At 37.0% G+C, this 22541-nt stretch overlaps 1 protein-coding gene across 1 annotated transcript in view; it reads right to left on the reverse strand.

Moving 5' to 3' along the window:
• POU6F2 (POU class 6 homeobox 2) overlaps window positions 1-22541 on the reverse strand; it is a 609603-nt gene that overhangs the window by 437744 nt on the left and 149318 nt on the right. The window contains exon 3 of the mRNA XM_066343683.1: window positions 20457-20628. Within this exon, the coding sequence (XP_066199780.1) occupies window positions 20457-20628 (172 nt within the window). The remainder of the gene's footprint in view (window positions 1-20456; window positions 20629-22541) is intronic.

A 22541-nucleotide genomic window follows, 5' to 3' on the forward strand; every position in this document is an offset into this window, starting at 1 on the left:
GAAAGCCAGATTTTCCACCTTGTTCATTCTCTCTCTCTTTCCCTCTCTCTCTCTTTCTCCCTTTTTCTCTCTCTCCCCTTCTCTTCCCTTGGAACTCAGCCATTGTATTGTGAGCAAGCCCAGGCCACATGGAGAAGCACATGTAGTAGGTATTCCAGTCAATAACCACAGACAAGGTCCCAGGCAACAGTCAAAATCAAGCACCAGATGTAAAAGAGTAAGCCTTCAGATGATTCCAACCTCAGCCTTTGAAGTAAAATGTCTTGGTTGAAACCAAGTGGCAGAGAAATGCACTGTTTCTACCAAACCCTCCCCAAACTTAAGATTTATGAGCAAAATAAATGTTGTCGTTATTTAAGCTACTAAGCTTTGGAGTAAGTTATAGTTCAGCAATAGATAATAGGAACAACCATATACGTGTGTGTGTGTGTGTGTGTGTGTGTGTGTGTGTGTGTGTGTGTGTGTGTGTGTGAGAGAGAGAGAGAGAGAGAGAGAGAGAGAGAGAGAGAGAGAGAGAAAGGGACAGACAGGAAGGGAGAGAGATGAGAAGCATCATCTCATAGTTGCAGCACCTTAGTTGTTCATTGATCGTTTTCTCATATGTGCCCTGACCAGGGGCTCCAGCCAAACCAGTGACCCCTTGTTCAAGCCAGCGACCTTGGGCTTCAAGCCAGTGACTATGGGCTTATGTCTATGATTTACACGCTCAAATTGGATAAGCCCACGCTCAAGCCGGTGACCTTGAGGTTTCAAACCTGGGTCCTCAGCACCCCTGGCTGACATTCTATCTACTGCACCACTGCCTGGTCAGGCTGGAAGAATCATACTTTTAACTAGAGTCCTTGTACTTTAAGATTAGTGGTACTTTAAATGACACTTTAGTACGAGACACTTAGGGCTGGTGGTGGCTGCTCTGGGTGGGCCTGAGACTAGGCAGGAAGAATGGGAGCTGTACAATTTTAGCCTATAAAGTGTCTCTCAAGCTTTCCCAGTTTTTCTAATTCAGAGGCAGATTTAAGTATCTTTAACTAACATGCCATTTGCCCCTGCCCCTTCTTCTACCAGGAAGGCCTAATTCATTACCCCTCCATCAGAGAAAGCTGTAGCTGAATACACTCTCACTGCGGTCCTTTGCTCATACTGTTCATCCAACCTGGAATGCCTTTTCTGTTCTAATTTTGCGATGACTATTTTAGAAAAATGTCTTGTCTAAATGCAACTCTGAAGATCATGAGCATTCAGTACAAGGGTTTTTAAGTTGCATGTTCATAAGATAATTCTGGCTTACTTATGCAAAAAAAAAAAAAGAGAAAGGGAGAGAAAAATATTTTGTAAGAGCTTGAGGTAGCTAACACAGTCGAAAGAAAAGCTAAAGCTATAGACCTCTGAAAAGACAGTAAACAAGACTTTTCCAGGAATCATGGTGGTAAAAACCAGTCCCAGGCAGTCTCTACGGTTACCACCACTTAGACTAAAACTGCAGCTGTTTTTCAGTCCCTGGATCACTCAATTCAAGAGTTATCTCCCTAGGAAAGAGCAACTGATTAACTTCTTTAAGACACATACAATCCTTTTATACAGGCAAAAATGGAACATCTTGTTTGACAGTTTCACCAAGACTGTATCCTACTGAAGAGGAGCAATTTGCCAATGTAATAACCACATATTGTCTACTCAATGTCCACTATCACACCGGTCCTTTAAATTAAATCATATCTGCCTATTTTATGTTCCTATAACATCCCATATTTCTCTTGAAGAATATGCTCACTACAGTAAATTATTAAATTTCTGTAAAATCATTGTTTAATATCTGAGTTTTCTACCACCTGTAAATTCTATGAAAACAGGAACCAATTCTGTCTAATTCATCACTGTATTCTTAGCACCTACTATAACAGAAAAAGGTTTTCAATAAATATTTCTTGAATATGTGCACAAACACTTCTTTACCTTAGTTTTGTTATTCATTTTTGCTGATACACATACGTACACATATTCTTACCTTAGTTGAATGGTAGACTCCTGTGGGTAGAGTCTATTTCCCTTACTATTCTGTAAGTATTTAACAAGTGTGGATGATGTCCAGAAAAATCTAATTCTGAAGCCATTCAATTAAAAAAAAACATTTATCTGGTCCTTAATACATGCAAGATCTATGATCTGTCCTCTAGGGACTTGCTACCCAGCATGAGAAGCAGACAAATGCACAAGTCATGATAATACTAGCCAAACACTGGAAAGGGCTGCAAAAGAGATTAATAAGTGAGCGAATAGTAGGAAAGCGGAGAAGTCAAAATTCATTGTAACATGGAATATTAAGAAGCTTAACCAAGATGTTTTGACCACAAAAAGGAAGGTGGCAGCAGATCAGGACACAGACAATAAGTGTTTTAAATAAATTAACCTCTCAATAAGTCCATTATAAGCAACTTAGAGAACACATCAAGATATGAAATGGTTATTTGCGCCTGGCTCTTTTATAAAGTTGAAATGAAGTGCCATTAGCTAACAGTGTACTTACTTTGTAGATTCTATAGCATTTTTTCTAAAATGCTAATATCTAATAGGGAAAAATAAATAATCTCTTAAGAATCAGAGGACCAAGGACCAAGGTGTCCTTTCTAAGAGTAGTATGAAAGTATTGCCATTTTTATGGGGCAAATCACCTTCAAGAGTGCTTCATAGTGAGCAAGCCTATTTTATTATTTAAATAAAGAAGTTAAACTAAAAATTCCTAGGGCTGTTTAAGATTGTTAAAAAGTCCCAAATTTTTTTGAGGGAGAAAGATTCTGAACCACCATAAAACATAAAATCAGAAAAATCAATGTTTTAAAAAATCTTACATAGAAGAAGCAATTATTTTCCTAAGTGCTGACTTTTTTGTCAAGACTTACTAAGAATGCAACTAAACTTTTATAAAAATATGGAAAACTGGGAAATTCAGCTGTAGACTGCAGTACTTGATGAACATCATTTTCTAGGTGGAGAGTTGAAGGGCGCAGGTGGGGAAGGTACACAGAGCTGGGTAAGAGGCTTGATCAATAAATCTGTACCAACCCACAGCAGTTTTGAAGATGTGGCTTTCGTTCACTCTGTACAGTATAAATCCCTTAATAGAGCTCAAACTTGTATTAGTTTTCCCAGCGTTGTCCTTTCCATGATGACTCTACCCAGTGGTGCAGCCAAGTGGAGACAGATCCGTTTAGTTACCCAATAACAAAATCACAGAAGGAACAACAGGAGCTGGGACCGCTAAGGGGCAAACATCCTACACACTCAGTGAAGAAAGCACTTTCAGAAAACACATCATATGAAGGGGCTAGTCATTGGCTTCAAAGAGCGTTTTCTCTTCTTAATATTAACATAAACACTCGGAAACATGATATAATATTTTTCAATATCACCATATATTTATAGACATCAAATGACACATGTTAAATAAATGGTTTGAGAATTGCCAACAATTTCTGATACACATTGGGGCATGAATAAATATGTAATTTAAAACATGCAGGGTTGCCATGGTAATAGCAACAAAAAGATGCTCCTTCAGTGATCCTAAAATGAAGTAGGTTTTAGTGATCTCAACCAAAATATCTATATATTCTTAATAAAGATTACATATTTTTCCCAAATATGGTTTCAAATGTCAATTTAACTTATTTAAATATTCACAGCATATTCAATTCTTAGAAGTGTTACACTGAAGAAAGAAATTGAAGTTATCTTATTTTTGGTATATTCCTTTTTTAAAAAGTATAAAAGATTTGCTTTGGCCATGTAACTCAGTGTGAGTTTCATCCTGATATGCCAATGTTGTGAGTTCAGTCTCCAGTCAGGGCACATACAATAATAACTAATAAATGTATAGATAAGTGGAACAACAAATTTCAATCTCCCCCTCCTTCTCCCTCTCTCTCTGAAAAAAATCAATGAATAAAAAAATATATAAGCCTGACCAGGAGGTGGTGCAGTGGATAGAGCTTCAGACTGGGATGTGGTGGACCCAGGTTCAAAACCCCAAGGTTGCTGGCTTGAGTGTGGGCTCATCCAGCTTGAGTGCAGGGTTGTTGGCTTGAGCGTGGGATCATAGACATGATGCCATGGTCGCTGGTTTGAGCCCAAAGATCACTGGCTTGAGCAAGGTGTCACTCAGTCTGCTGTAGCCCCCCAATCAAGGCACATATGAGACAGCAATCAATGAACAACTAAGGTGCTGCAATGAAGAACCACAATGAAGAATTGATGCTCTTTATCTCTCTCCCTTTCTGTCTGTCCCTGGCTGTCCCTCTCTCTGACTCTCTCTTTGTCTCTGTCAAATATATATATATATATATATATATATGTATAAAAAGATTTTTTTCTTAAATATTAGAAAGCCCTAGTTAAAGATTGCTTATAAAAACCCCCAAAGGAGGCCCTAGCCGGTTGGCTCAGTGGTAGAGCGTCGGCCTGACGTGCAGAAGTCCCGGGTTCGATTCCCGGCCAGGGCACACAGGAGAAGTACCCATCTGCTTCTCCACCCCTCCCCCTCTCCTTCCTCTCTGTCTCTCTCTTCCCCTCCCGCAGCCAAGGCTCCATTGGAGCAAAGATGGCCCTGGCGCTGGGGATGGCTCCTTGGCCTCTGCCCCAGGTGCTAGAGTGGCTCTGGTCGCAACAGAGCGATGCCCCGGAGGGGCAGAGCATCGCCCCCTGGTGGGCGTGCCGGGTGGATCCCAGTCGGGCGCATGCAGGAGTCTGTCTGACTGTCTCTCCCCGTTTCTAGCTTCAGAAAAATACAAAAAAAAAAAAAACCCAAAGGAATAAAAATGCTATGGCTAGCTAGTTGCAGCCACATTCCAGTACGTAACATATAAGTCACCCTTTCAGACAAGTGCTTTACTTTGGAGGCCCCCCTGGGACAGTGGAGACTCAGTCTAATCGAATTCTCTTTACTTTTAGAGCAGAGATAATTCTCCCTATATCTAGCAGAGTTTGGGCTGTTATGGAGAAACTTAGATTGGGAAAGAAGCTCTTAGCATACAAACCCCTCCCTCATGTGATCATTAGTATCGGATCCACACCCCCTACAAGGTCAAATCTCAGACCTGAGAAAGATACACTATTGTTCTAAGAAGTGGGAGAAAGGAAGTCACATTTATTAAACATCTCCATGTGCAAGGACCTTACTTTCCTTCCTTTCAATAATCTTTAGCACCCTATCAGATTGTTATTTGACCTCTCATGCTCAAATACCCATCTGTGAAAGTCAAGAGCAGTGATCTGAAAGCTGGTTACAATGCTTCTGCTGCACCATTCTTCTCCTATCTTCATGTGACTTCAATGAGATGTTGCTCTTGCTCTGAAATTTTGTGTAGTTCAACTTGCTTTGGTCACAAAAGCATTCTCTAAAAAATGTCTGAGTATTTAATTGGAGGCAAATGCCATGTTCCTAGTTTTGGCAACAATATGATCAATGTAGAGAGAAATAAGTGCTTGCTTGGCCAGCGCTGGCCAATTTCCCAGGAGAGGCCGCTAATGCACCTTGGAGAAATAATGTTCAAAGGCAGGCTGGCAGCAGGGTATCTGATTGAACCCTAGTTAGAGAAGCATTTGCTGTTGCCCAAAGACATCTGGTTTCATTTATTTTCTAATGCTAAAACTATTTTTAAAATCCTCAAATCCTTATGATTCCAAAGGATCACATTCCAATATTTTAAATTTAGAGAATAAGATATGTTGCCCTTTCCATTCTTGCTCACTCATTGCCCACATACTATCCAAGATAAAGATAGTGATGTATTGTCTATTCTAGAAACTGCTTGTCATCTCTTGCTAAGTCTGAATCTTTTCCTGAATGAACTGTCACAGAAAGCTGTATCTCATGTACCTGAAGAAGGAAGGGGTCCTGTCACCAGGAGAAAGGAATCCTCAGAACTTTTCCTTGGCCAAGAGAGCCCTGGGGCTGATGCTTCCTTAGGGAGGAGCATGGCTAATTCTGAAGGTCCCAGAGTTTTTGCTGTTGCTTTTCCAATATCTGTTGCTAAAAAGAAATCAAATTCCTTTTCAAAATGACCAGTTTGTTTTCAACTCTTAACACAGTGTGGTAGTACTGGTATTTTTTGGAGCTGGTTACACTGCAGGCACTCAACAGGGCTCTGCACAGATCACTTCATTTCAACCTGAAACCCACTCTCTGACTTCAGTGCCATTAATACTTCCAGTTAGAGATGGGGAAGATGAGACTTAAACCTGTACGTACCTTGTCAAAGAGCTAACACAAAACAGCCCAACTCCAGCCGGACCAAGCAGTGGTACAGTGGATAGAGCGTCAGACTGGGATGCAGAAGACCCAGGTTCGAGACTCCAAGGTTACCAGCTTGAATGCAGGCTCATCTGGCTTGAGCAAAAAGCTCACCAGCTTGGACCCAAGGTTGCTGGCTTGAGCAAGGGGTTACTCAGTCTGCTGAAGGCCCACGGTCAAGGTACATATGAGAAAGCAATCAATGAACAACTAAGGTGTCGCAACAAGAAACTGATGATTGATGCTTCTCATCTCTCTCCATTCCTGTCTGTCTGTCCCTATTTATCCCTCTCTCTGACTCTCTCTCTCTCTGTCTCTGTAAAAACAAAACAAAAAACAGTCCAACTCCAGAGCCTTGGCTCACTACATTATTTACACAATAAGTAAACATGAGCTCTGGAAGAACAATAGAGGCAGGAGAGATAGGGAAAAGAGGTAAATCTAGTTCATTCTCCCTTTGGATGTGAAGAAGAAACAATTGTTAAAAAAGAAAATTCATAGAAAACAACAGTACAGTGATTACCAGAGGGAAATGGGGGTGGGGAGGTAGAAGAGGGTAAAGGGGGATAAATGGTGACTGAAGGAGACTTGACTTGGGTGGTGAACGCACCATACAGTATACAGATGACATATTATAAAATTGTATATCTGAAACCTATGTGATTTTATTAACCAATGTCACCCCAATAAATTCAATAAAAATGAATGGCATCTGTGTTTTACAACAGTAAGTACCAAACACAATAATGAAAACACTGTGAATATAATATGTCCTGAAACCTGAATCATTTAATAATCCTTTCTTCTTCCTAACTTTTTGGGGTAATAGATTTTCTCTAATATTTAGGCTTCTGACCATTGAATAACTTCTGATATGATGAGTTTGAAGATTAAGATATCCTAAAGTCACAGGAAATGATGAAGTAAATAGAATGTCAATATGTGATGTTAGCTATGGCTATTTGCAGGGGAGGTGGCCTGTTCCTTTTTGCATCCTCAGAATCGGGCATAGCAGATGAGCTAGACCAGGTGATTGGTTCTGTCTGGTGTGCTCTCCACAGAGCCCCAGAAGCAGCACAGCTCCTGCCACAGAGAAGGTACTCACGCTATTTGTTGAGTAGATTAATTCACTGCATGAGCTGCATAGTATGGAACAGACCTACTATAAATAGGACAAAGCACGCTGTCGCTGCACTGTGAGCATGTACATCTCCTTTTGTTTTACAGGTGGAAGTAGCACAAATATAAGAATATCAGCTTCAAAATGGTTTGTAGCAAAGAGGAGAAATATAAGAAATGGACACATAAAGTTGACAGAAATTCCTTGGAAAAGTAATTTCAAAGATACAATATAGAAATGATCCTGGAATATTATAGTTTTATTTTCAACAATTGTTTTATTTTGATTGGTAATCCTGGTTCTCTTAACATCTATAGTTGTTCCCTCTCATTCATATATATATATATATATATATATATATATATATATATATATATATACACACACACACACACACACACACACACACACCTTTGTCTGGCTTTGTGACTGTCAGAGCAAAGGAGAATATGTGATGAATTCTGACAGAGAATAATAATAATTTAACAACTACTTTATTCATCCTTTAGTGTCCTCTCTGGAAAAGGGCATATATACTAAGAATGGCATAAAATGACAAATATAATGACATTGTAATTTCAAAGAGTGCAACATGTTAAAAATTTGATAACCAATATAAAATACTCACATAATCACATTTATATTGAAAATGTCATCATCTTTTATCAATATATTAAAAACATGAAATCAATTTCTAAAGTATTTAAAAGTAATTCACATATATATTTTTCCTCTGATGGGCACAATTGTGCTATTTTGTTTTTACATTACACAAAGTACTGTGTTATATAAGCTAATTTCAAATATTGTTAAACTAAAAGCATTAAATTACGTTTATGTTCACTTGTTAATGTTCAAATATGATCATATTAAAGAAAACAATTTTGACTTTCAGCCATCTATTTTTAAATTTTAAGTCATCATTTTTTCTAGGATGCAAAAGTGTATTAGCAAATAAACTAACAAAACATCTCAGCAATTAATATAAATTTGTAATTTTAATGCCTTCTAATCACACAAACTAATATGAAATTTTTGTGCTTGTGCATGACCTTCTTCAAATTATCCCATTTTGTTTGAATCAGAATGAGTGTGGGCTATTTGATAAAAAAAAAAACCCTAAGTGTGTGAAATAAGAGCCCTCATCTCTTCTACCAGACTCCTCTTGACAGAAAGATGATAGAAGCATCACATCCCTGGGAGAGTAAATGCAAACTGACAAGAGATGAGCCTTTAGATGTTGAATATAATCTTGAATTGTGCTTGAAGTGTCTTATTATCTTGTCTTTTGATGTCTGAAGGGGTGGCCCATTGTTAAAAAAAAGGAAAACCCTCACACAGCTTTGCCATCTTTAAAAATTGGCCTTTAACAACTGCTTTTCCAACTAATGTCCATTTCTCCTGACAATAAGTATGGCAGGTCGTCAGCAAGTGACAAACAATTTACTTTACATGCCACACTTTTATGGGTTTTGAAAGCTCATGTGTAAGTGTGTTTTTAAAAGCCCATAGAAATTAGTAGTATTACAAATGTTAAGAAGACTGTGGTCTATGTACTGATGTGAAGTTACCTGCATGGTTATTTCCTGCTGTTTCTTGTTTGTATCTCACTGGTGCCAAATTCAAAATTCCAGTTCTTTATTTATCATTGACTAAAAATAGCCAGGCAAAATAAAAAATCAACAAGCAAATCTGCTAGATTTCATGCAGGAAACACACTGTACAGATTTCCAATGCACATCGCAATACTCAGAATAATAATAAAAAAATCTTATTTCTAAGTTAGCATACCAAGAGCAATGTTGGGCTTGCTGAATTTTGCCTCTTATCTCAGACTCTTCAGCATTTTTTAATTTCTGCTGCCCTTTTGGTACCCCCATTCTTTGTTTCTAGCATTTGTTTTGTGGTTCTTGTTTTAACTTAAAAGTTTAATGATGTTCCCTGTCACCAGGATTCCTTAGCAGCTAAATCACAGCTGTGTCCGATTTCTGTCACCCAGCCAGATTTTGTGAAAGCTTTCAAGATCTTTTCTCAGAACTCTGTCACTCTAAGAATCCATAAGAATTCTCCAAAGGACCATAAACTGTTACAGGGTTCAGGTTATTGTATCATTATAAAAACATACTGATACACTACAGATGACAAGATGGGTAGCTACTACTCTAGGCTAGTGCAGCCTGCTCAGTGCTATCAGCAATCTCCAATCTGACCAGCTCGGTTTTTAATTTTTGGTTTTTGTTTGTTTTTTCTAAAGCAGATACCTATAGACATTAATCCCTTTGAAAACATGATGCTTAATTTTTAACACTTTATTGATTGCCTACAAATTCTTATTAGATTATTACAAAATTACTATAAACATGAAATCTAATGGCAGAAGTAAAGATTCCAAACTAAAGCAAAGAAATAGGACAGTATTCCTGAAAATCTGAATAATTTCTTAGGTAACTCTTAAGAAAAAACTCTGACATAATCAGGAATCATGAGATGAGCCAATCAACACTTAAACAGTATGTATGTTTCTTACCAAAAGTTAATGAAAGTTTTCCTACATAATCCATACCAGCCCTGTTCTCAATATGCATCTAGGCATAGATTATAGTTCACTATATGGACATAATTAAACAAATCCTTTAGAGTTAGCTTTATTCAGTATTTCTTTCATGCTTCTCCTTTCACAGACTGCATGCCTCCTTTCTGACACAGTTCTACCCACTATATTTTGCTAGGTGAAATTAGATATATTAAAGGAAAATGCATGTTTGGAAAAGGGCTTTTCACCCCTTATACATTGTCCACATCTATACATTTTTAAATACAAGAAAATGTATTTTTCCATTTGATTTTATATTCTCTCCTTGCTTCAATAGAGTATGGCAAAAATTCATTCTGCAATAATAATTTTTCAGCCTGTTTAAACAGCTTTGAATGTCTGAATTTTAAATTCAATTAATCCCTCAGCCTCTTTCTACTTCAACAGGGATGATTCTCCCATGTAATAAGTAACCAAAAATCATTAATGTATAAAAATAAATCTTGCTATGCTGATATTAAAAGACAAACCACTACATATGTGGCCATTTAAAAATGCAAAAGGTGATTAATAGCACCATGCTATTTAAATAGCAAATGTTTAAAATATGATTTCTTTATTGTGAATCTGTCTTAATATGTGTACATGTAAATGTATATTTAGGTACATGGAATCCTTAAAAAAATGTGTACAAAAAATGTGCTTACTAACTATTGAACAATGCATTTCACTTTAAAAAAGATGTTTATCTTGTAACGTATCTATAGCATACTCCACAAATAGACAAATATTTAGGTTCTCAATATTTAGATTCCAAGAGTCTTTCCCAGCTTGGGCAAATTTAGTATGCTTTAAATAGATATATAAAAATATAGATAAATCAAAGTGTTCAGAGACCCCCAAATCTCCTTATGGAATTAAACTGCACAAATTCTAAAAAATCCCGTTGTCTCTTCTGCTCGGTATAATAGTAGCTTCCAAGAAGACACTGAAACTTGGATTAGAGTCCAACTCTGCCTGAAGCAATACTATAATAGAATAAGTCATCCTTTATTTGCAAAATTAATTTTAATAAGTTATCAGAAACTGTTTTTTTTCAATACTATCCATGTGTACAGGAGAAATACAATTAAGTGTTGTATGTACAGCATGAACAAAAATATTTAATTAGCCTTTATTAATTTTATGATAGAGGAAATACACACATACTAAAAAATTGGTAATACAATTTGAAGTCATTTACGAACATAAGAGAAAATGTGGAGAGCACACCATGAACCCAAACACACATTTTAAATGGGTAGCGCCACATTACTCACTGTGCATTCACAGTGCCTAGAACAAAAGCAAAGGCAAACAAAAATACAACATGGGACTGATAAGAAAATGGAATTGTAAATAGAATTTTTAAATTGTTATTTAAAAACACTGTTAATATTAATCTTCAAATCTGTGTTTCCTGGCTTTCACAAACTTTTATCATTGTTGGAATTTATTTTCTTCATAATAGGATGAAACTTGGACTACAGTTTGTTCCCCTGTACTAAAATTAACTCAAAATGGATCAAAGATCTAAACATAAGACCTGAAACAATAAAGTACATAGAAGAAGACATAGGTACTAAACTCATGGACCTGGGCTTTAAAGAGCATTTTATGAATTTGACTCCAAATGCAAGAGAAGTAAAAGCAAAAATTAATAAATGGGACTACATCAGACTAAGAAGTTTTTGCTCAGCAAGAGAAACTGATAACAAGATAAACAGACAGCCAACTAATTGGGAAATGATATTTTTAAACACCTGCTCAGATAAGGGCCTAATATCCAAAATATACAAAGAACTCATAAAACTCAACAACAAACAAAACGAACAACCCAATAAAAAAATGGGAAGAGGATATGAACAGACACTTCTCCCAGGAAGAAATACAAATGGCCAACAGATATGTGAAAAGATGCTCATCTTCTTTAGTTATTAGAGAAATGCAAATCAAAACTGCAATGGGATACCACCTCACACCTGTTAGATTAGCTATTATTAACAAGACAGGTAATAGCAAATGTTGGAGAGGCTGTGGAGAAAAAGGAACCCTCATACACTGTTGGTGGGAATGTAAAGTAGTACAACCATTATGGAAGAAAGTATGGTGGTTCCTCAAAAAACTGAAAATAGAACTACCTTATGACCCAGCAATCCCTCTACTGGGTATATACCCCAAAAACTCAGAAACATTGATTCGTAAAGACACATGCAGCCCCATGTTCATTGCAGCATTGTTCACAATGGCCAGGACATGGAAACAACCAAAAAGCCCGTCAATAGATGACTGGATAAAGAAGATGTGGCACATATACACTATGGAATACTACTCAGCCAGAAGAAATGATGACATCGGATCATTTATAGCAAAATGATGGGATCTTGATAACATTATACGGAGTGAAATAAGTAAATCAGAAAAACCCAGGAACTGCATTATTCCATACGTAGATGGGACATAAAAGTGAGACCAAAAGACATTGATAAGAGTGTGGTGGTTACGGGGGGAGGGGGGAGAGGAAAAGGGAAGGGGGGAGGGGGAGGGGCACAAAGAGAACTAGACAGAAGGTGACAGAGGACAATCTGACTTTGGGTGATGGGTATGCAACATAATTGAACGACAAGATAACCTGGACATGTTATCTTTGAATATATGTATTTTGATTTACTGATGTCACCCCATTAAAAAAAATAAATAAATAAAATTATTTAAAAAAAAAAGAATAGCTACTACAAGTATAGAGCCAAGGTATTAAAAAAATAAGCGATGCAAAGCGCCTCAACACATCACATTAGTTTTTTTAATTTGTTGTACTAAATTACTTACAGTTATTCATAAATAAATTATATAATAAAATTTTGTTTACTTAAACAAAAAAAATAGGATGAAACTAAAGTAACACAAGATATTTGGAAAGGACCTTCATCTGGAAGACACTGGTTATTTTATATAAAAAGATAAAATACTAAGAAAACTGTTAATGCCAAACACACTCATTAAATCATTAAACAGTTTCATGTTGGCTATCATCAGTATACTATAAGCATCCTAAAAGTACCTTAATTCTACCTCATTCTCAGCTAAATTGACAGGTTTTATTTTAGTTGTTTACTAAGAATATTTTTAAGAAACTTAATAAAGAAGGTTTCATTATAGAATCCTATTTTCAAATGGTCATCAGTAGAGCAAAACCTTTTAAGCATTTAGTGTATGTGTAATGGTATTATTCAGTTGCCTAATTGTATCTATAATTTTTTCCTCATATTTTCAAATACTTTTGATGGCAGTCTACTAATAATGACTGAGACTGAATAAATTATGTTGTTCCAAGTGGCTAATATTTTAATTAAAATAAAAAAGTTTATTCTTGCCCCATATAAGACCTTAAAAGCACTTTAAAAAGAAAGACTGTCAGAAAAGTTAGAGGATAAATTTTCTTTTAAATTCTCAAATAAAATATAGACCTTTATGTAATATACTAAGACTTTTTAAAAGCAGCAGCTATTTTAAAAAAAGATATCAGGAACTATGAATCTTGATTAGGTAGTTTTTAAAAATGATCTTTGAATACTTAAAAAAAAGTTACTTTCTATTCTCAGAGAATTACAAACTTGCCTTAATCAAAAGAGATTCAGAGTTATTCTTTCTGACTTTTGTGTTCACACTAAGAAGGTTTGGTCCATTTTTGATAGCTCATAACATTGTCAATATAAAGACAGAGATGTCGTCAATCCAATCTGCCCCTGTTTCATATTTTTATGAAAGCTGACTTTGAGAACCTGAGGGTGGGAGTGTGCATTTAAAATATTGACTCAGGTCAACATGTTTATAAACAGACATCACTAGAAGCCCCCATATTGCCAAACCCTAAATATTTCTTAATGAATAAATTTTAATATAAGTATTACTTAAAGGTATTACTGAAGAAAAGCCCGATGTTGACAGATTCAGAACCTCATTTAGGCTCACATGATAAAGTTACATGTGTAGCTGTAAAATACCATATTGAAACAAATTATGCTCTCTATTTCCTTCTAAAAGAAAAGACACTCGAAACTTAAAAGATTAAACATTTAAAAAATAAGACCAAAGTGGAATTAATAAAAGGAAAACAAAAACGCCAGTGAAGTATGGAACCTAGGAAGATAGCAGCCAAGAAAATTCCAGAGCCACACTGGATATTAAAGACAAACCCATCTGCTAGAGAATGGCAGCTGTTATTATGAGCTTTCTCCAGCTACCTCTCTGCCGTTGGATATTTTTTAAAAATTTATTAACCTGACAGCAGGAAATTTTATACAGATTGCCCCCTGACAGGGTGCCAGTTTGGTATAGACACTTTGCCATCCTTTTTTTTAGCATAAGAAAATCAAGAAACATGTTAAGTGGAGCCAGGTGCATATTTGGGCAAATGTGACTGATCCTCCAACAGCCTCAGTTCTCAGGAAGACCTGAATGAATAATCAGGGGCAGCCCAAGAACAGAACTGCACTCTCCACCCTTCCTGCTTCACATCTACTTTCTTTTTAATGTGCGAATGTCTGATGTATTATTAATCCCCAAATATAAACCAGCAAGGTCACCAATCAAAGAAAGTACCAATTCTTTCACAAATTATCTGTTTACTGTCTAATAATAAGTGAGGTCCACTTATAACAGTCACATCTCATTTTTGAAGTGAAAGAAAATTTTGTTAGGTCAATTCTTGAAAAGAACAGTGCTAACTCTATAATTAAATCATATAATTGAGAGAGAAGGCACTTTACTTAAGAACTGAGCCTTGGATGCCTGAATCTGGAATGCGCCTCTATTTTTTAATGATAACATAAACTGGGCTGGGGTGAACTACAGAAACACTATAATGCCCATGTCACCTTTAAGTCAGAAACACCCAAGATATTAAAAAGACTAAAATGGGATCATTTATGGGGTGATGGTGCAGATCACTATAATTTCTAATACTTTGTCTTATTTCCAGCTGTTTATAGCACCATTAAAAAAAAATCATAGCAATCAAAATAAAATAAGAAATGTAAAAGCACATCAGCATTTTGGTTTACTTATGTGTTACCAATGCAGTAGCATCCTCAGAACTTTCTTTTTTAAACAGAGGTCTGGCTTGAGCACCCCAGTTATGGCAAATGGGCAGTAAGAAAGTCCCCACTGATTTCTAGGTCAGGGACTATGCACTGTCTTCTAGTAAAGTGCCACTTAGACATTAGCACAGCTCCATGAACAAACATGGCAAAAAGTCTGAATATCTCTGCCATTAATATGAGTTCATTTTTATTTTGAAGCCTGCACCTACTATTTAAAGTAAATTGATTCATCAGTGCAGTGTTCCAATGGTTTTCTGGGATGAAAAACACTCAGCTAAATTTGTTTCAATACACACAGACTCTCACTAGGTGTTTTAAAGAAATACTTTATTTAGTGCATTAGATTTTCTTAAATGTTAAGAAATGTATCTCTTGTGCATCCTCTCCCACCCCAGTAGTCAGAGAGAAGCACAGGGCTTATTTGACTATTTAACCTAATTGATTTTTGACAAGTACCATACATGTATCACATTTTCTTACACAAATACAGGTTTCTATTGGTTTCTTTTAAATAACTGTTTTTATACAGAATCTATCACCCGAATTATTTAGTTGATTTAAAAATACCCTGTTTTATATAGTTTCTTAGCAAAATGCACTTCCTTCAGTGAAAATTAGTATGAATTGTTAATTGACATAGTATTGAAACTTTCAAAAGTATAAGATCATGATGTATATTTTAAATAAGTATATTTCTCTAGATAATTTTCCTCATCACCTCCCAGCTAAATCCCTCCTGGGCTTAAGCTCTGCGTCCCGACTACTGGCCCTAGCATATTTTATCAGAATATTATAAATATCCAAGGCATTGACACCTTTAGAGAGACATGTAAAGTATTAAAGACGGTGATGACACACTGAAGGCTCCACTTCTGCATCGGGAGGGGCAGCATCATCATAAAGGGCAGTCCTCCTGATGCTGTACCAGTGACCTACACGCTGACCTGTGGAGACCGCTGTCTCCAAGGTGACAGACAATTTAGTCCTTTATCCTTTTGTCATTGAAAATGACTCTATTGCCAGAAATTTTAATCAAGTCACCCTGGATGGCAATTTAAAATATAATCTTATAATGCATGTTTCTATGAGAAACATAACAGAAAGGAAAAGAAAGGAACAGCCCAGTGCATTTTCTAGCAAGGCAGGATCACTGACCCAACTTTCAACCCTCTCCCAATAATTCACAGATAAATGACATTGAAAATACCCACTCTTACAAGTATCATTGCATACAATTCCTTTTAACCTAGAAAAACATAATACTGTAAGAGAAAACCAACCGCCACTTTTTATTTCTGGTACAATGTTTATAAATGGCTTTTTGTTTACATCTCACTCTAGGCTTCCGAGCTGTGTGCCAGGATCCACACACAGTGGGTCACAACCAAGGCGCAAGCCGCAGACTCGCACAGCACTCACGGTAGTCGGGACTTCAAGAAAAGCAATCGTGATATTTAACTTGAAACAATAAAAATATCCCTAGGAAGAAAACTGCTAATTAATCATCTTTCAAATGTCAAAGATGTAGGGGAGACAATATTTAGGGCATTTTTTTTATGTGTCTCACTTCTTCAGCTGACACCGCATGGGCAAACTTTAGTACAGATATTTTTCTGGGAATATATATTACTTTTATCCTTTCTGTGGCCATTTTCCTGACCAAGTTGTTGATGCTCCCATTTGAATTTTAGCATCCAACTTGACTGAATGTGGGACACTGAATTCTTTATGGGCATAACTAAAAATGAAGCACTTCATTGACACAAGTGCTATAAATGTCACTAGAGAAACACAGCAACCTCTTCATTTGAGATTGTTTGCCAAAGTTCAGTGTTAAGAATGGTTCCAATATGTACTTCACTGGTCACATATTAAATGACTGGCCTGCATGGCATCACACATTTGATCACGCAGCTAAAACACTGTAAGACACAGAACCAGATTATCTGAAAATAGCCTGACACGCAAGTCAGTTCTCCTACAAACGATTTGCTACAGCTCCCAGCTTAGCATTATACAATCAGAAACTGAAAAGCGAGATAGTTATTCTATAGGCTGTACGAGAGTAAATAATGCACCACTAAATGATATCAAAGAGAACAACCTAACCACATGTTTCACAATGAAATGTGGATTCATCTCTCTTAAGTGTACTTTAGTTTCCATGGCTGTACAAGTTAAGCAAAACATTACCTCTGATGTAATTACTCTATAAAACACAAGGGCGCTTTTCTGAACTTTCTACTTAGGCTGGCATATGGCTTCTGGTTTCTCTTTCTGGTATTCTGTGCTGCTCTGAGCACTGAAATATTCTGCACAGTATGTTTCTCTTCGGATGCTGCTAAGTGCAGAGGTGCAATTTAAGGGGAGGCATAAAAGGCCCAGTGGTTCCGGGAATTTCCTTTGTTTATCCATAGAGGGCATCAGCATTAGCCCTTCTCCTGCAGTTTTGTGCCGAAGGTGCCATACTGTGAGAGAAACAGACTTGTCCTCTGGACTGCTAATTTGAACATGACATGGAAGGAGGAATAAGGTCTCAAGAAATCTATTTATACTGAAAGTTCAGGTACAATAGAACACTGGGCTCCTCTATCGCCTGGTGTTGCTTCTGTCGCTCCACAAAAGTAAATGTGTCAAGATGCCCATGATTTGTCTTACTCTGCTTCTTTCATCATGGAGGCACAATGTTCAGTAGTACAATGCATATATATTAAAGGAATGATGTTTTAAGAGAGTATATTAGAAAATAATTATTTAGAGACAAACTTGGGTATTTTCAGTTATTCAGGAAGAATGTAATTCTTCATTATCAAGTAAAAAGTACAATCAACACTACATATAAAAGCAAAAAAGTTGAACATATTTATGGCAAATAAAATAGCAGTCCATTAAATGATCACCCATTAAGTGCTGCCAAAGATGTTAAAAATTCTGGAAGAGAATTATTCTAGAAAGTTGTGGTCAGTTACATACACTAGGATTCCTAAACTATGGGCCCAGTGAAATTAAAGAGGGGAGAGACCCAGTGGTGAAGGAGAACTTAGAGAGCATGGTGCTCGCCTTCCTGTGCTTTCTGTTCTCTCTCCCATTCCGTCTGTTTTCTTCTCAAGTTTTCAAACTGTTCACCTACTGATTTTATCTTAACCTAATAGGAAACTAGACAACATTCACAGTGTGTTTGAAAAGCACTCTAGAGACCAAATACAATTAAGTGACTATGTTAAGAGTACTAGCTATGATGCAGATTGTTTTGGATTCTCTCATACAAAGTCAGAAGTAGAGAATTCCAAAGTGAAGATTGGTGCCTTCTAAAATCGACTATAATTTCTAAAGTAAACTATGAGTTCTAGTTTAACCATAAAGATTCTGCTTATGATGTATTCAATAAAGTTTTCATTCAAATTTCTTTGACTCTTTTGGATTTGTTTAAAGAGCACTTTCTCTACACATGCAAACCAGTCAGGACTGGCCTAAATCTATAACAATTTTCAGTGGTAGAACATCTAAATAAATGTTGAAGTGCCAAGTTAATTACCCCTTCATTGAAGCCAATGGTAGGGGGTGAGGAACCCAAGCTGGAATTATTAGTCAAAGTTTATAAAATGCATTTACTTTTTATAGATGCATGGAAAGTTTAGGAACAAATAATTCACTATCAACAGTTAAATTGAATACACAATTGATCATTTTTGAAAAGTCAAAGTGCTTAGTATTAGTATACTCAACACCAGATAGGCTGGAGCATGGCTTTCCCTTCCTGTAATTCATCATTTTACCTGACTAACTCCCCTGAAATGAAATAAGTGTTTCAGGACATAACTCTTCTTACACAGATAAAAACAGACCACAACAAAATATTTCTTTAGAGTGAAAATGCTAAAACCTTAATGCTTAGGTATTAATGTCAGAGGTAGATAGAATTGCTGCTTTTCAAAGAAAGAGTAATATGATGGAATTTCTTGAAACTGGAATCTAGTATACTCTTTGATTACAAAACGGTATTTTTACAATAGAATATTTGAAACAGAGTTTCTCTGTACCACCTCTCTAATATTTGATAGAGTGAACATTTAACATCAGAGAAAAGGTCCTCAGCTTAAGCTGGCTTAGAGATGCCAAACTATCAAAGCTCTTTTCTTTCTATAAGTTAAACAAAATTAAAACTCATCTTGAACTGAATTAATGACTTTCTTAACAAAGCTGTCAATGTACTGTTTTTGTTTTCTTTTCTTTTGTTTTTTGGTTTGTTTGTTTTTTAAGTTGAGTTTATAACCTGAGACCAAGCAGTTCTCTACCTGATATGTACATATATATGTATCAGGTTTATATATCAGTTTAGTGTGTATATATATATATACACATATATATGTATATATTGTATATATACAGATAAGTATATATATATATATATATATATATATATATGGAGAGAGAGAGAGAGATTTAGTGATATAAACATTGAAAAATAATTAAAAGCAAGTATTTGAGGAGCAACTGTTCTGCAAGCCGGCTGTCACACTGTCCCATAAAGTGCTTCACCCAGCAGAGACATCTATCACCATCCATCACTCAGTCACCAGCCTCAGCAACCGCTCCCCTTTCTGATTAGAGATCACAGTTGCTTGAGTTGGCTTACAGAGTGTCATCTGTTTGAATGACAAATGTCTTTGCTGGAGTCTTTGCTCTGTTTGTTCTTGTTTTGTTTATAAAACAAAGATTCCTAAAAGGTCCTGAGCTGCCTCTGCACTTAGGCAGAGGCTATGAACATCTGTTAAAGGGGAGTGTAAGGCAAAGGATGAAAAGGACCTGTTTTCTTTCTGCATCACCCTTTCAAAAGAAGGGATACTAATTTTGATTATAAAACATTATTTATTTGAACAATTCCCGCAGCCACCTTTGTTTACCTAGCACAGAATGGCTTTATTGATATTTGTCAGTATCCCTCTCTGGTCTTTTGACTATAGATAACAATACTTGACTCTCCTTCCTCATAACAAAAGGCTGCAAAGCAACCCCAAACCGAGTCGATATTAATTCAATAAATGTTAACCAATTCTCACAATGGAACTGATTTCCTGATTATTATTACTATCTTCTTTTTTCAAATAATTTCTAGCTTGGGGACTTCAGCAATATTTCACAAGTCAAGATGGGCAGTGAGGAAGTTCCTTGTTGAAAAAAGTTTGGAGGACATCCTCTTAGCCCTCTGGAATCAGCTTCAGGGGCTCGGCGCCTCCGAGATGCGAGCCTCCTCTTTTTCAGGACTTACAAGAAAATTGAATGAACAACAGGGGGAAAAAAGGAGGGGGGGTGGGTATGTAGATTGCTCTCTGGACAACATGGTATGATTGAAATGAAATACCTAGTCAGACTTACCGAAGAGCTTGCTGGGAGTGTCCTCGCTGTCATTTGATTCCACAGGCGCAAGCAGGGACTCATTCAGCTCGCTGTCTGAAGTAGCAGCCTTGTCCTCACCTCCCAACTCCGCGTTCATCGCACTCGGCACTGACAGTGCGGGCTTACTGACTCGGCCAGCGATCATTGGATCCTAGGACGGGGAAGAGTGGAGGGGAGGAAAAAGTGGCCGCGTTAGTGTGCGTGTCCTCTCTTCCTCTCCCTCTCCTCTCCTGCACACTCACACACTCCCTCTCTCCTCCCGCTCTTATCTCCTCTGCTCCCGCTGTTATTGCTGGCTGCAGTCAAGTGAAGAGCTATTACAGATCCGAGGAGTTCTCCATTACTCCCCACCCTATTAAAGCTCAACTAGCATGTGAGAGATTCAGGAGGCTTCGGAGGGGGAGAAGAACTTCTTTGAAAGGAACCTAACCGACAGCTTTAATTGTGGGATGTGCTTTTGTGAGAATGTTTTTACACCTTGTTCCGTCTTTAATGCAGTAAGGAAAAAGAAAGCGCTGGGGCTGTACTTCAGCGACACACTGAAAAGGAAGGCGAACCCTACGTAGGAGCCACTGGCTATTTAAAGAAGCCCTCTCCCTGGGGGACAAGCAATTCAACCCGCTCCCCAGAGGAGAGAAAGGAGACAGGGGAAGGAGCCCGCAGAACGCCTCACTGGAATAAAAGCGGTTGCCTATGTAAATTCCATAAGCACCCTTAGAAGTTGACTCCACCGGTCCCAAATTAGACTGAACCTAAACCCCACATCAAACGAACATTTCAAAGCGGAGAGTACACGACAAAGTATATGAAAATTGTTTTAAACATTTTTAAAGGAATTGAAAAGATACTTACAAACTATGTTCAAATAATTCAGAAACCTCAAGCATCATATGCCCAGAGCATTAAAGAAAAAGAAAACAAAAATCACCTTCAGAAAAGGCAAACTTTCAGCCTCAGTAATTTAAATCTGCTTTATCTTCAGCTCATTAGGAGAGCAATTTAAGATCAGAAATATTTTCCAAGTGCAGCCTTTTATTCCATTTGCAAATCAAGATGCATAATATTGTTTTAGCAAAAATATAGGATGCAGAAGGGAAAGAAAAGCAAGAAGTCCCCTTTTTGCATTATCTGGGAGCTATTTATTACCAAGTTCATGCCTAAATGGTTCCTGAGCAGGAAACAGGTGACCAGGGTAAGAGCAGGTGGGGCCATATGCTCTCTTCTCCCATGAGTGCATTGGTTGCAGTTTGCCTGAGGTTATTTTTTTTAATGTATTCATGCCTGAAAAGTGAATTTGATATGACACATGATAATCTATGAAAATGTTAATCAATACAAATAGTTTAAGCTGTCATCAAATGCACTTTAGTCAATACTCATACCACTGAAAACAATGTCACTGTTACCAGGGCTTAATTTGCCCAGCACTTAAATATTGGACTCTGTGCGTCAATGCACCTCTTCACATACTGTAGTTAAACACATTTTCTCTCTATTTAAGGCTGAAGTACTCAGCACGCATTTCACTGAGTCGAATCCTCCCTTTTGAATACCTTGATAGGTCCACTGGAGGGCAAAATTAATACTTAATTGAATCTCACAGTCATCAAAATAATCAATACTTTTTTATTATTTATTCTTTACAGTCTGTTGACTGTTTCAAACCTCTGAGGGAATGGTGGAAAGGATTCATGGCTTTGAAACACTGTCATTTAACAAGGTAATTTTCAGTGGGGCATTAGGGGTTGTGAAACATAATAAAACAAAAAACGGTGGCTTATAATAGGAAGAAAGAAAAGAATTATATTTCTGCCATCTAACAAAACAGGATAAACAAAAAGCAAGTGCAGCGAGAGCGAGAAAGAAGGGGGGTGAAGGCGAGAGAAAGACTGGCTTTTGAAGGGTTTTATCATATCAAGAGCAGAGCTGAGCTTTCATAATGCTGACATTTCTCATCCTGACAATCCTAAACAAGTGGAAAGGATGAGATCGCAGATATCATCTTTCATCACATTCCCCAGCTTAAGAACCAACATGACAGCTCCTCTCCCCTTTATACTGTTA

This window comes from Saccopteryx leptura, chromosome 6 (assembly GCF_036850995.1).
Source record: "Saccopteryx leptura isolate mSacLep1 chromosome 6, mSacLep1_pri_phased_curated, whole genome shotgun sequence".
In the NCBI taxonomy this organism is placed as follows: Eukaryota; Metazoa; Chordata; class Mammalia; order Chiroptera; family Emballonuridae; genus Saccopteryx; species Saccopteryx leptura.